Source organism: Danio aesculapii, chromosome 22 (genome assembly GCF_903798145.1).
Source record: "Danio aesculapii chromosome 22, fDanAes4.1, whole genome shotgun sequence".
NCBI classification, from domain to species: domain Eukaryota; kingdom Metazoa; phylum Chordata; class Actinopteri; order Cypriniformes; family Danionidae; genus Danio; species Danio aesculapii.
Genome location: NC_079456.1, coordinates 4,009,601 through 4,021,923, shown reverse-complemented (window position 1 = coordinate 4,021,923; position 12,323 = coordinate 4,009,601). Strand labels below are relative to the sequence as shown.

The window sequence follows — 12,323 nt, the reverse complement described above, 5'->3', positions numbered from 1 at the left end:
CATTCATAACAAACTCAAACACAAAACAAAAATCATAAATACATAAAAACTCAAGTGGCTGCTTCATGTTTTCCATAGCTGCATATTATTATTTATATTTAACCTATAAATAACTTAATATTATATTTAATTATACAAGTTTAACTACTTACATGAATATTGACATACAATTTACTTCCTGCCAAATAACATGCATGCCAACTCTGTGAGATGTAAAGCTGTCAAACGTATTACCAATCTGTGTATTTTAGTTACTACTTATTATTCATAAGTAAATATGCAATGTTTGAGTAAAAACATCTATTATAGTATCATTATTTTAGTAAAATCGCTAAAACAGTAATTATCTCTGCTTTACATGCTCTTCCATAAAATGACCACACGATGGTGATGTTGTCTTGTGATATAAGCCCTGTCAAAGTTTGCAAACAGGACAAGTCACTTTGACACACTATTGCTGGTTGTTGTTACATTGTAAAAATAAATGCCGGCTTCCACACAATTAATTAGTGTTGGGACAACATGAAGGAATTAAGTTAACTTATAAATTTTCACAAATTTAAGTGGATTGAATTTAAAAAAAACTCAAGAGCTGTGTTGTTTCAGCTGAGTTTAAATAAGTAGCAAACAGCAAACATTTGAGTGTATTATAAAGTAATCATTACAATATATGTGTGTGTGTGTGTGTGCGTGCGTGTGCGTGCGTGCGTGTGTATGTATGTATTTATTTCTCTTTTCTGTTTACAGTGACATTTAAAGGCTTAACTAGGTTAATTAGGGTAAAGTTAGGGTAATTAGGCAAGTTATTATATAACAGTGGTTTGTTCTGGAGACAATCGAGGGAGCTAATAATTTTGACTTTAAAATGGAGTTAAAAAAATTAAAAACTGCTTTTATTCTAGCCGAAATAAATCAAATAAGACTTTCTCCAGAAGAAAAAATATTATCAGACATACTGTGCAAATTTCCTTGCTCTGTAATGTAAAATGTAATTGAACGGTTGGGGTGTTCAGAATAATCCGTTTAAATTAAACACAAAACAAGACCATTGATTTAATCAGCTTTAATTTGTTAATTGAGTTTCACTTACAAATTGGAAACAGATAGTCCGAATTAGATTAATAAACTGAAATACAGTACAAACTGATGCATTTTAACAGTGCAAGAAATTACTAACCCACAGCACTAACACGGAGAACAAAAGCACATTACAGTATGTGAACAATTCAATCATAAGGCAAAGACAAATATGATTACACAAGGGTTGTGGTGATTTATCCATTTATGATTAATTGTATCCAGGTTAAATGATGTTGATGCGTAGCCACAAAATAAATGAGTAAAATATAAATTCATAAAGAATATTAAAGCCATGTATATTTATTAAAATTATGAAGATATGAAGGCGGTGGCTCAGTGGTTAGCACTGTCACCTTAAAGCAAGAAGGTCACTGGTTTGAGTCCCGGCTGGGTCAGTTTTCATTTCTGCGTGAAGTTTGCACGTTCTCCCTGAAGTTCATCGTTGGCTTTAAAACTCTCGCTGTGCATAAAGCACATTAGCATAGGACCTTAGTCTTGTTTTTGAATCTGCCACTATGCTGACACGCAGTCATTTATAGCTCCGCCCTCTTTTGAAAAGAGCACAATCTCATTTGAATTTAAAGCAACAGTCACCAAAATCCCACAATTAGGATCAGTGTAAGGGAGAAATATAATAATAATACTTTAACCTTCCGTGCTTGGATCCCTAAATGTAGAAATCCTGACACAGTAAGTTGTCCTAAAGTTCTTAAAGTTTTAAAACTGCTACTAACACAGTGCAGTACTTAGGTTAAAAGTTGAGTCAACTCAAAAAAATCTGTTGGCTTACAATTAAACGTTTTATAGAGTATGAGGGTCTTTGTTTAGTTAAAGGGGGCCTGTTACGCAAAAGTCACTTTTATAAGGGGTTTAAACGCAGCTGTGTGTCAGCAGTGTGTGAATATAAGCAGCTTCTAATAGTAAACATGTATTAAATCTATTTTTTATTATCAGACTTGATAAAAACAGTCTGCGGAAACACTTTGATTGACATTCTCCATTTGTACGCATCATCAGAGGGAGAAAACCCCGCCCACTAGGACTATCGCTCCCTCATTAGCATAAACAGCCCTGAGTGAGAAGCAGCTGTCCATCATTAGAGTTTTGAATCTGCCACTATGCTGACACACAGGCATCTGTAGCTCCGCCCTCTTTTGAAAAGAGCACAATCTCATTTGAATTTAAAGCGACAGTCACCAAAATCCCACTATTAGGATCAGTGTAAGGGAGAAATATAATAACAATACTTTAACCTTCCATGCTTGGATCCCTAAATGTAGAAATCCTGACACAGTAAGTTGTCCTAAAGTTCTTAGAGTTAAAACTGCTACTAACACAGTGTAGTACTTGGGTTAAAAGTTGAGTCAACTCAAAAAAATCTGTGCAACAAGTTGGCTTACAATTAAACGTTTTATACAGTATGAGGGTCTTTTTTTTGTTAAAGGGGGCCTATTACGCAAAAATCACTTGTATAAGGGGTTTAAACACAGCTGTGTGTCAGCAGTGTGTGAATATAAGCAGCTTCTAATTGTAAACATGTATTAAATCTATTTTTTATTATCAGACTTGATAAAAACAGTCTGCAGAAACACTTTGATTGACATTCTCCATTTGTACGCATCATCAGAGGGAGAAAACCCCGCCCACTAGGACTATCGCTCCTTCATTAGCATAAACAGCCCTGAGTGAGAAGCAGCTGTCCATCATTAGAGTTTTGAATCTGAGCTGACACACAGGCATCTGTAGCTCCGCCCTCTTTTGAAAAGAGCCCTCATTTGAATTTAAAGCGACAGTCACCAAAACTCCACAATTAGGATCAGTGTAAGGGAGAAATAAAAACATAATACTTTAACGTCTATATATAGAAATCCTGACACAGTAAATTGTCCAAAAATTCTTAAAGTTTTAAAACTGCTACTAACACAGATTTTAATGTTTAATAAATGTTTACGTTTGTATCATCTAAGGTGTTCTTTCTTCCTGTAGATACTACACTATAGTGAAGGTCCTGTGATGATCCTCACCTGATAATGACAATCACAATATCTGGATTAAAACCAGCACATAATCCGCTCACGAATGCCTTTTGTCTCCTCGTGTGTCTATGCTGCAAAAATCAAATAAGAACATTGTCATTGATGCCTGTTTTAATTTTAATTTCATAAAAGAAACGATGTGTAACACATTAAACTAATGTACAAATGAATACAAACAACTCAAATCGAGTCAAGTGCAGCACATAGGTTAAAAGTTGAGTCAACTCAAAAAATCTGTGCGGCAAGTTGCCTTATAATTAAACGTTTTATACAGTATGAGGGTCTTTTTTTAGTTAAAGGAGGCGTGTTACGCAAAAGTCACTTTTATAAGCTGTTTAAACACACCTGTGTGTCAGCAGTGTGTGAATATAAGCAGCTTCTAATAGTAAACATGTATTAAATCTATTTTTTATTATCAGACTTGATAAAAACAGTCTGCAGAAACACTTTGAATGACATTCTCCATTTGTACGCGTCATCAGAGGGAGAAAACCCCGCCCACTAGGACTATCGCTCCCTCATTAGCATAAACAACCCTGAGTGAGAAGCAGCTGTCCATCATTAGAGTTTTGAATCTGCCACTATGCTGACACACAGGCATCTGTAGCTCCGCCCTCTTTTGAAAAGAGCTCTCATTTGAATTTAAAGCGACAGTCACCAAAACGCCACAATTTTTCACAGTTTCAGAGTTATAGAACATTATTTGTGTGGTATTTTGAGCTGAAACTGACCCTTCCAGCCAAATTGTGGCGTTTTGGTGACTGTCGCTTTAAATTCAAATGAGATTGTGCTCTTTTTAAAAGTGGGCGGAGCTACAGATGCCTGTAAACTTCACTGCTGAATGAAACTTCACATGAACACTTTAGGCCAGGGGTGTCCAAACTCGGTCCTGGAGGGCCGATGTCCTGCAGATTTTAGCTTCAACTTGCCTCAACACACCTGCAAGGATGTTTCTATAAAGCCTAGTAAGAGCTTGATTAGCTATCCCAGGTGGGTCTGATTGGGGTTGGAGCTAAACTATGCAGGACACCGGCCCTCCAGGACCGAGTTTGGACATGCCTGCTTTAGGCACATCAGTTATTTTACATCATGTATAAAAGGAGCTTAAAAGGTCCCCTTTAAGTCAAATAGCTATCTTTTACTTATCTGATTAAGTGAAGTTTCATAAACCAAATTCGAGAGGAGCACGTGATATGATTGAGCACGTCTGGCCACTCATCTGTAATCAGTAATAATCCAATCAGAGCGATCCTAGTTTACTATAAATGGATCATTTTCTCCCTAATGTTTTATCTTCATTTGGAAGAATCCCCCCTTCCACCCCTTCTCTCCTCCTTTCCTCCCTTTTCAAAAGGGGGAACTCTCGAGACCTACCTGATCTCGGATCCCCTGATATGCTTATCGACCGGGCGGGAGCCCTGGGCTCAAAGATCTCCGAGCTCAGGGTTCTCTCCCGGGACAGCATGCCAAACCAGCTTTATACGCCAAGCATATCTAAGTGGGAACTCTTGAATTAAAAGTATGTATATGTACTTCATCTGTCTTTTATTATTACTAACATTATTTGTTGTGTCATAATAAGACAATGATAGCTTCACAAGTAGTTTAAGGGGGTTTATTTCACACATCAGAGGAATTCTAGGGTGTTTACTCACCTGAGTTTGCAGTTTGAGTGTTGAACCACGTCAATGAGCTGCTGCTGCGAGTCTTTAATGCTATTAAATCTCAGATCAAGCTCTTTTAAAAACTGCAGCACTTTTTTCGCCTTTCTCAAAGACTGAGTTAAAAAAGAAACGTCCGTAATGCCACAGTAACTGACACTAATAGGGCAGAAAAACAGATTCATTAGAAGTAATTGTAAATAAAGGTAATGACAAGGATTTTAAGTGTGATGTTCCTCACCTCAGTCTCTCCAGTTTGCATTGTGAATTCTTCAGTATGTCACACAAGTGATTCAATCCCGTGTTCTCTATCTGATTCTCACTCAGGTTCAGTTCTCTCAAGTGTGATGGGTTTGATCTCAGAGCCAAAGCCACAGCAGAACAACTTTCATCTGTCAAAAAACAGTAACTCAACCTACAAGATAAGTAAGAAACTCTTTTACTTTTAAAAGTTACTTAACTAAAGTAGTGCATTAATTAACAAACATGCACTAGCAAATAATTAAGGTAGCCATTTTTCACTCATGTTGTAAAGTTAGCTCATGATTAACTCATGCCTTAACTCGTTAACCGTACATTACTGTAACGCTTAGTTTACATATTAGTGCAAGGACACTCATGTACATTGTAAAGTGTTACTCGTGTTTCTCACCTCAGTATCTCCAGTTCACAGTGTGAGTCCTCTAGTACTTTGCATAGTTTTTTCACTCCTGTGTTTTCATTCCCATCTTTCTCTCCGCTGTCCTTAAGATTGTTATTGCTCAGGTTCAGCTCTCTCAGGTGTGATGGGTTTGATTTCAGAGCTGAAGTCAGAATGACACACTGTTCCACTGTAATGCTGCATCCACACACACTGAAGACCGAAAGATAAAGAATGACTTATTTACAATGCCGTTGTTTAAGTCAATCAAGAAAAGAGTTACTAAACTCTTAGTAAACAACATTTAAAGGGCACCTATGGTAAAAAAAATCTACTTTTCAAGCTGTTTGGACAGACATATGTGCATGTATGGTGTATAGACCGTCATATTGGCGTGATATAAGCACACCCAGTGCTTTTTTTTTCAATTTAACAAATGGACCAATTGGAGCGGTTTTCAGATCGACCGCAACTTTACGTAAGAGAGCGGTCCCCCCGCCCACCAGTATTGATTGACAGGCGCGTCATCATATCCTCAGTTTGTTGATTCACGTCTGCCATTTTCAGCGTGAGTCGAAGCGATATCACTAAAGGAACACGCTAGCTCTATTTTTAGATGCAAGGCTCATTGGGCTCAACACAAGATCAATATTCTCCACATTATCGCTCTAATCAGAATTATTGGTTGTATCTTTAGGTAGGTTTGCAAACATGTGTACTTCTCATTGAGTCTACCTTATACTTCAGCCGTTTGCATTTCTCGTGATCCCAGAAGCTCCCTGTGATCTTAACTAGCATGCGTTTTAGAATTCTAAACATCGGTTTCTATCAGGGTACACACAACGGCGCTTCAAGTTGGCAGCTGGGCACCGTTGTATGTACCCTGATAGAAACCTATGTTTAGAATTCTAAAACGCGTAGCGCGACGATTCAGGACACTTCATGTTTCTGCCGCGCCACAGAGAGTGTCTGGTGTGCCGTGTTGCAGCTTCGAGAGACGCATCCGGTGCCTCAGTCAAAGTTAATTCAGTGTGCGTGGTTATTAGTCTCAGTGTACAAGCTCGGCACTTGAAACTAGCACACAGTTGGCTGTAAAACTGTACAAAGACACAAATGATTTTGTACTCTCTGCTTGGTCTGTGTCCGAGTAGTATATGTACGACTGATTGCTGATCCTCTCACTCCTGCTCCTTCTCTCAGTCTGCCCAAACACAGAGCGGGTGAGCTCATGGCCCCGCCCCCTTGTTACGTTGGCAGGAAGCCGAAACTAATCTACATGTGAAGCAACACACCCATAAATCAGTGAGCTGTGGACACGCCCCCAACATGACACTATTGAACACATTATAATAAACAAATCTGAATTGTGTTTTAAACTGAACCTAAACTGGCACACTCAGAACAACCATAATGTTGTTATTAAATCATAAAAAGAGGTAAACTATGTGCCCTTTAAAGACTAGTAAAAGAGACTCTAAGGTTTTTATCCTGCTGTACCGTATGCTCATTGAGGATAACCCAAAATGTATGGAAACGAATTGGAAAATATGCTCACACACAGAGGGAAAACAAATGATATGATTAAACCAGGGGTCGGCTACTTTTGTCACCAAAAGAGCCACTTTAATCGCCACCAAATAAAATTTGAGCCGCACAACACATTTGACCTTTACAATATGAATATAATATAACACAGTGTGTTTTCTTACACATGTAAGTATGGGCCTGGTGCTGTGACTTCTATTGTATTTTATGTACATTTATATACCTGAGAGTTGCGTTACAGTGTGAACCAACTTGAAATGAACAAAAAGTAAAATGATATTTACCAAAATAGTGTTGCATTTCTGAAATTTTAGAACCGTAACAAAGAAAATATCAAGAAAAAATGCTGTGTTTGAAATAATGCTCCTCGTTATTTCTGGAAAAAATAGGGCATGCGTAAGCTCAATTTGATTAGCATTAAACAGAATTGTAGGTCTTATATATTTATATATATATATTTCAAAAGTGAAGTCAGTAAACATCAGTCGCATACACTGGGTGAAGAATAAAGGGTAACTCTTTATTTTGATGGTCCATTTGAGTATTACTTTGAGTATTTGAGTATACTGCTGCTTCAACAGACATTGAAATGACTATAAGAAACTTCAGTCAAGTACATGTCAACTTACACTAACCCTAACCTAACAGTCCTCTTATAACCTACAGAGAATTAGTTGGCATGTAACTTAAATTCAACAAACGCTCCATCAAAATAAAGTGTGACCAAATAAAACTAGTTTAACCGGAAACACTAGTGTAAATACTCCAAAATACTTATGTAACTTTCCTTTGTTTGTTTTTTTTAAGTCACAGGTGTCAAATACAGTTCCTGGAGGGCCGCAGCTCTGCATAGTTTAGTTGCAACCTTAATTAAACACACCTGATCAAACTAGTTAAGTCAACCCAGGCTCATTCTGAGAATGTAGTCCCGGGGACATTTCTGGAGTCCGCGAAATACGTCCCGGGAGGTATGTATTTTTGCAGTTTTTGTTTTCGCAAGTGAGAGGCCGCTGTGCGTGCTTTTTCCCGCGCCGTTCTCGCGTAAACCCGCTAGAGGCCGCTGTCGAACGACCTTCCGCCTGTCTGCCTGGATGACAGAATGATTGACCGTGCGACCGGCAAATCGGCGGGCTGACCCACCCTCCTCCATCCCTAAACCCAACCAACGACGATTTACAAAAGCCGTCCAGAAAAAGAAAAGCCCTCGTCTGATTTTTACCACGTTTTCGGATTTTGACCACATTCTCACCCTGTGACGAACTTGTTCGCTTCATTTTTTGGATTTTGTTTTTGTTTTCTTACCTGATTTCTGGAACCGCTCTTCCTCGGACTCGAACCCGGTCGTCGTCGTCGTGGTCAGCCCCTCTCTGCGCCTCGAGTCCGCCAAAGTACACGAAGAGCTAACCGGACAAACTGGTTGCAGCGGGAAAGCCCTCCACACGGAGGCGAGCGGCCGGCTGGCCGGCCGGCAACCGCCGAAGGGAACGGCGTCACACCGCACCGCAGAGTTCGCTTAAAAAAATGAAATGCAGCCGTACGTACCCCCGGCTACGTATTTCGCGGCCTCCAGAAACGTCCCGGGGACTACGTTCTCAGAATGAGCCTGGGTTGAGTTAAGTCCTTCAGGCTTGTTTGAAACCTACAGGTAAGTTTGTTAAAGCAGAGTTGGAAATAAACTGTGCAGATCTGCGGCCCTCAAGGAATTAGATTTGACACTTGTGTTTTAGGTGATGATAGTAAGGGCACTACCTCTAAAATCTCCCAGATGTTCAACAATTGCAAAGAAAATTACATTATTTACAAATATAATTCACAGTGTGTGGGAAATAATAAAATCTGAACAAGTGTAGCTCTTTTAAATGTTTTATGGAGCAATCTTTTATTGTTTAATGTTTTAAAGTGTAACATAGTTCATATATAATCACTCTTTAATCTGACTGTGCTGTGGTGTAAAGTGATACTAACTGTAGTTTCTCCAGTCTGCATTGTGGGTTCATCAGGAAATCACTGAGGTTTTTCACTCCAGAGTCTCCCAGATTATTCCAGCTCAGGTTCAGCTCTCTCAGGTGTGATGGGTTTGAATTCAGAGCTGAAGTCAGAATGACACACTGTTCCTCTGTAATACTGCATCCACACACACTGAAGACAGAAGGAGAAAAGACAACATTGAATATTGAAATGTCAATGTGTTGAGGGGGTCATGGTCTAGTGGGGTCTGCAGCAGAGAGGAGGAAATGGGTCAATTTCTCATGTCCGTGACTGTGACCAAGAAATAAAAGAGTTTAAGTTGCTATTGTGGATTTATAAAGAGTGAAGCACTTTTTATGCTGTGTTCCCACCTGAGGTAGTATAAATCGTGCTATTCACACATAAATAGATGCGTGAACATTTTAAGCGTCCTTCGAAAAACGGCCTATATACATTCGGCACCGTGTCTAATCCTGCATTCACACCAGACGCGGAAGAAGCATCAAGCACAAGTGATTTACATGTTAAGTCAATGCAAAGACGCGAATAGATATCCTGCGGCGCGAATGAAGCGGCACGAGTTGAGCGTTTTGCGCGATTGAAGCTCCTTTAGCGTGTTTTGCGCAAATCGCTTGAGTTTAAAAATCTGAACTTCAGCTGACATTCGCGCCACATTAACCAATCAGGAACTTGCTGTTGTTGGTGTCCCAGGGGAAAATCCTCCTGCCGACATCGGACAACAGCTCATCAAACTGGGCTCGGCTCAGTCAGAAGCACCGCTGAAAGCTTCCAGCATCCAGGTACAGGTTCTGGAGAAGTTGATGAACTCACAGAACTGGGTGCACCTCTGAATGGATCTAGTGGACTCAGACATGGTTCCAAACGAATCGACGCTGTTTTTCAGTCCTCCTAAAGCACATAAACACAGCTACTCTCTCAATAAAATCCATGCTAGCCATTTAGCAATGAAGTTAGAGTCACCAGGCAGACAGAAGCCCCGCCCATGACATGAATCTGCGTCTATTGCTCAGTGAATTTGACGCACAAATGAAGCGGGTTTGATGCGCGAATGAAGCGAGTAAACTCAATGTTAACGCGTCTATTTATGCACGAATATCGCAATTTATCAGCACGTACCGCGTCTAGCGTGAACACAGCATACGTCCACTAGTTCCTTTCAGAGGTGCACCAGTTCTGTGAGTTCATCAACTCCTCCAGAAACTGTACCTGGATGTTTTCATCGGTGCTTCAGACTGAGCCGAGTCGAGTTTGATGAACTGTTGTCCGGTTTCAGCTGGGCGATTTTCCCTCGAGATACCAATAAAAGGCGCTATGTCATACAGAGCAAGCTCCTAATTGGTTAACATGGCACGAATGTCCACTGAAGTTCAGATTGTCTAACTCAAGCGATGCGCGTGATTCACACGTCAAATGCACCAAACACTCAATTGTGCGAATCGCGCAATTCGCATCATTCGCTCCTCCTCATTCACGTGAATTGGGCCGCATCTTTGCCTTGACATAACATGTAAATCACTTGTGCTTGGTTATTCATCCATGTCTGGTGTGAACGCAGCATTAAAGTTATGAATGTAAAGCACTTTGGTCAACCTAGGTTGTAGTAAGGTGCTATATAAAATAAAGGTTGATTGATTGATTGATTGATTGATTGATTGATTGATTGATTGATTGATTGATTGATTGATTGATTGATGAATAAAAGTCACAAGCCTCTGTAAAGCCAACCCAGACTCCTCCTCACCCTCAACGTTAGAACTGTTGAAAGTTGTTACAATTAGCGCTATAATATGACACATTTACTTGAGAAAATAGTTAGTGGTGTTGATTTTAGGTTGTAGTCTGTTCTCACTTGTCTCATTTATCAACCTTCATATTTTCAGCCTTAAAATGTAATCGCACTGCAAGTAACTGTAATACTAACTGTAGTTTATCCACTGTGCATTCTGGGTTCTTCAGGAAATCACTGAGGTTTGCTCCAGAGTCTCTCAGATTATTCCAGCTCAGGTGCAGTTCTCTCAGGTGTGACACAACAGATTTCAGAGCTGAAGTCAGGATGACACTCCCTTTTGCTGTAATCGTACACCTCCACAGACTGAGGACAGAAAGAGAAAGGCAATGACTCAGATCTATGGTTTGGGTAAGGTTTTGGTTATTTCAGTGTTACGTCATTTGTTTAGCATCTTAGATACAACATTGTTACAAATGACACTCATTCACAATCCTTCAGCTTAGTCCCTTATTTATCAGGGGTGGCCATAGTGGAAAGAACCACCAACTACTCTGGCATACACTCTCACATTCACCTATACTGCATGCCTTTGGACTGTGATGGAAACCGGAGCACCTGGAGGAAACCCACCTGACCCAGAAATGCCTTCTGGGACTCAAACCAGTGCCACCCTCTCACCCCCAGCATGATTCTAGGCATGATTCGCTGACCGAAAATGCTTCCAAATCCCGACCCTCTTAGTCCAGGCCAGCACAACCAACAGAGCTGACTTAAATGACAGAATTCTAAATTAAACTGAGTTGAGTGGCCAAATGGATCCCTCGGTAGTCCCGTAAGGACTACCAAGAGATCCCAAGAGGGCATAAGAGGTAGGCAGGCCGGATTCAGCTGACTTGCACCTCTCAGGAGCTACCGCATCATGATGATCATAGCTGGCAGCACATAAACCTTCTGTCTGTCCATGACAGCCTCCAGTCCAATTTCTCCTGTATGAAGGAGATTGGGGCTCTTCTCAAGAAAAGTGCACCATTTAATGAATAGACTCTGCTTGAGGGCATAGGCGTGCTTCATAAACGGGTCTCTAACCTGAGTGATGGTGTAAACCACCACAGGCTGTAGGTCACCTAAGTCTGCCGAGCCCGTCTATGGACCCCATGTAGATGTTCTAGAGATCTGGGGGCACTGATGCCAGGGGGTGCCTTGTCCCTGAGAAAGGAAGTCCTTCCTCAGGGGAATGTGACAGTGAGGATAGTCGTGAGGAGTGTGCATTCGAATCCTAGGTACAGTTGGGCCGATTAGTGCAACAAGCTAAACCTGCTCTCCCTGACTTCACACAGAGTCTGTGCAAGCAGGCTCACTTGGGAGAAATGCACATTTGCACAGACCCCGAGGTTATCTAGCCTGTCCATCTGTGTTGAAGTGGGTCTCAGCATGGAAAACAAGTGACAATGGACAGATTGCTCCCAAGTCAGCTGGGCCAAACCCTTCATTGTAAGAACCAACCATTGCTCGTACTTTGTATCAACCAGGTTAAGTCAAGGGTGGGTGGCATTCCTGGACAACACTGTGGGTACTGGGCATGAGCAGCTGCAGGGGTAGGATCTGGCCGTAGGCTCAGATAAAGCTACACACTTTGGATGAGG

The 12,323-nt window shown here is 40.6% G+C and overlaps 1 protein-coding gene across 1 annotated transcript in view; it reads right to left on the bottom strand.

Annotated features, from left to right (window-relative positions):
- Positions 1 to 1,057: 1,057 nt before the first annotated feature.
- The window catches only part of LOC130216564 (uncharacterized), a 37,197-nt gene continuing 25,931 nt past the window's right edge, over positions 1,058 to 12,323 (bottom strand). The window contains exons 16-21 of the mRNA XM_056448458.1: positions 10,873 to 11,043; positions 8,928 to 9,101; positions 5,430 to 5,630; positions 5,019 to 5,192; positions 4,772 to 4,936; positions 1,058 to 3,187 (exon numbers count right to left, since the gene is read on the bottom strand). Of these exons, the coding sequence (XP_056304433.1) occupies positions 3,154 to 3,187; positions 4,772 to 4,936; positions 5,019 to 5,192; positions 5,430 to 5,630; positions 8,928 to 9,101; positions 10,873 to 11,043 (919 nt within the window). The 3' untranslated portion in view covers positions 1,058 to 3,153. The remainder of the gene's footprint in view (positions 3,188 to 4,771; positions 4,937 to 5,018; positions 5,193 to 5,429; positions 5,631 to 8,927; positions 9,102 to 10,872; positions 11,044 to 12,323) is intronic.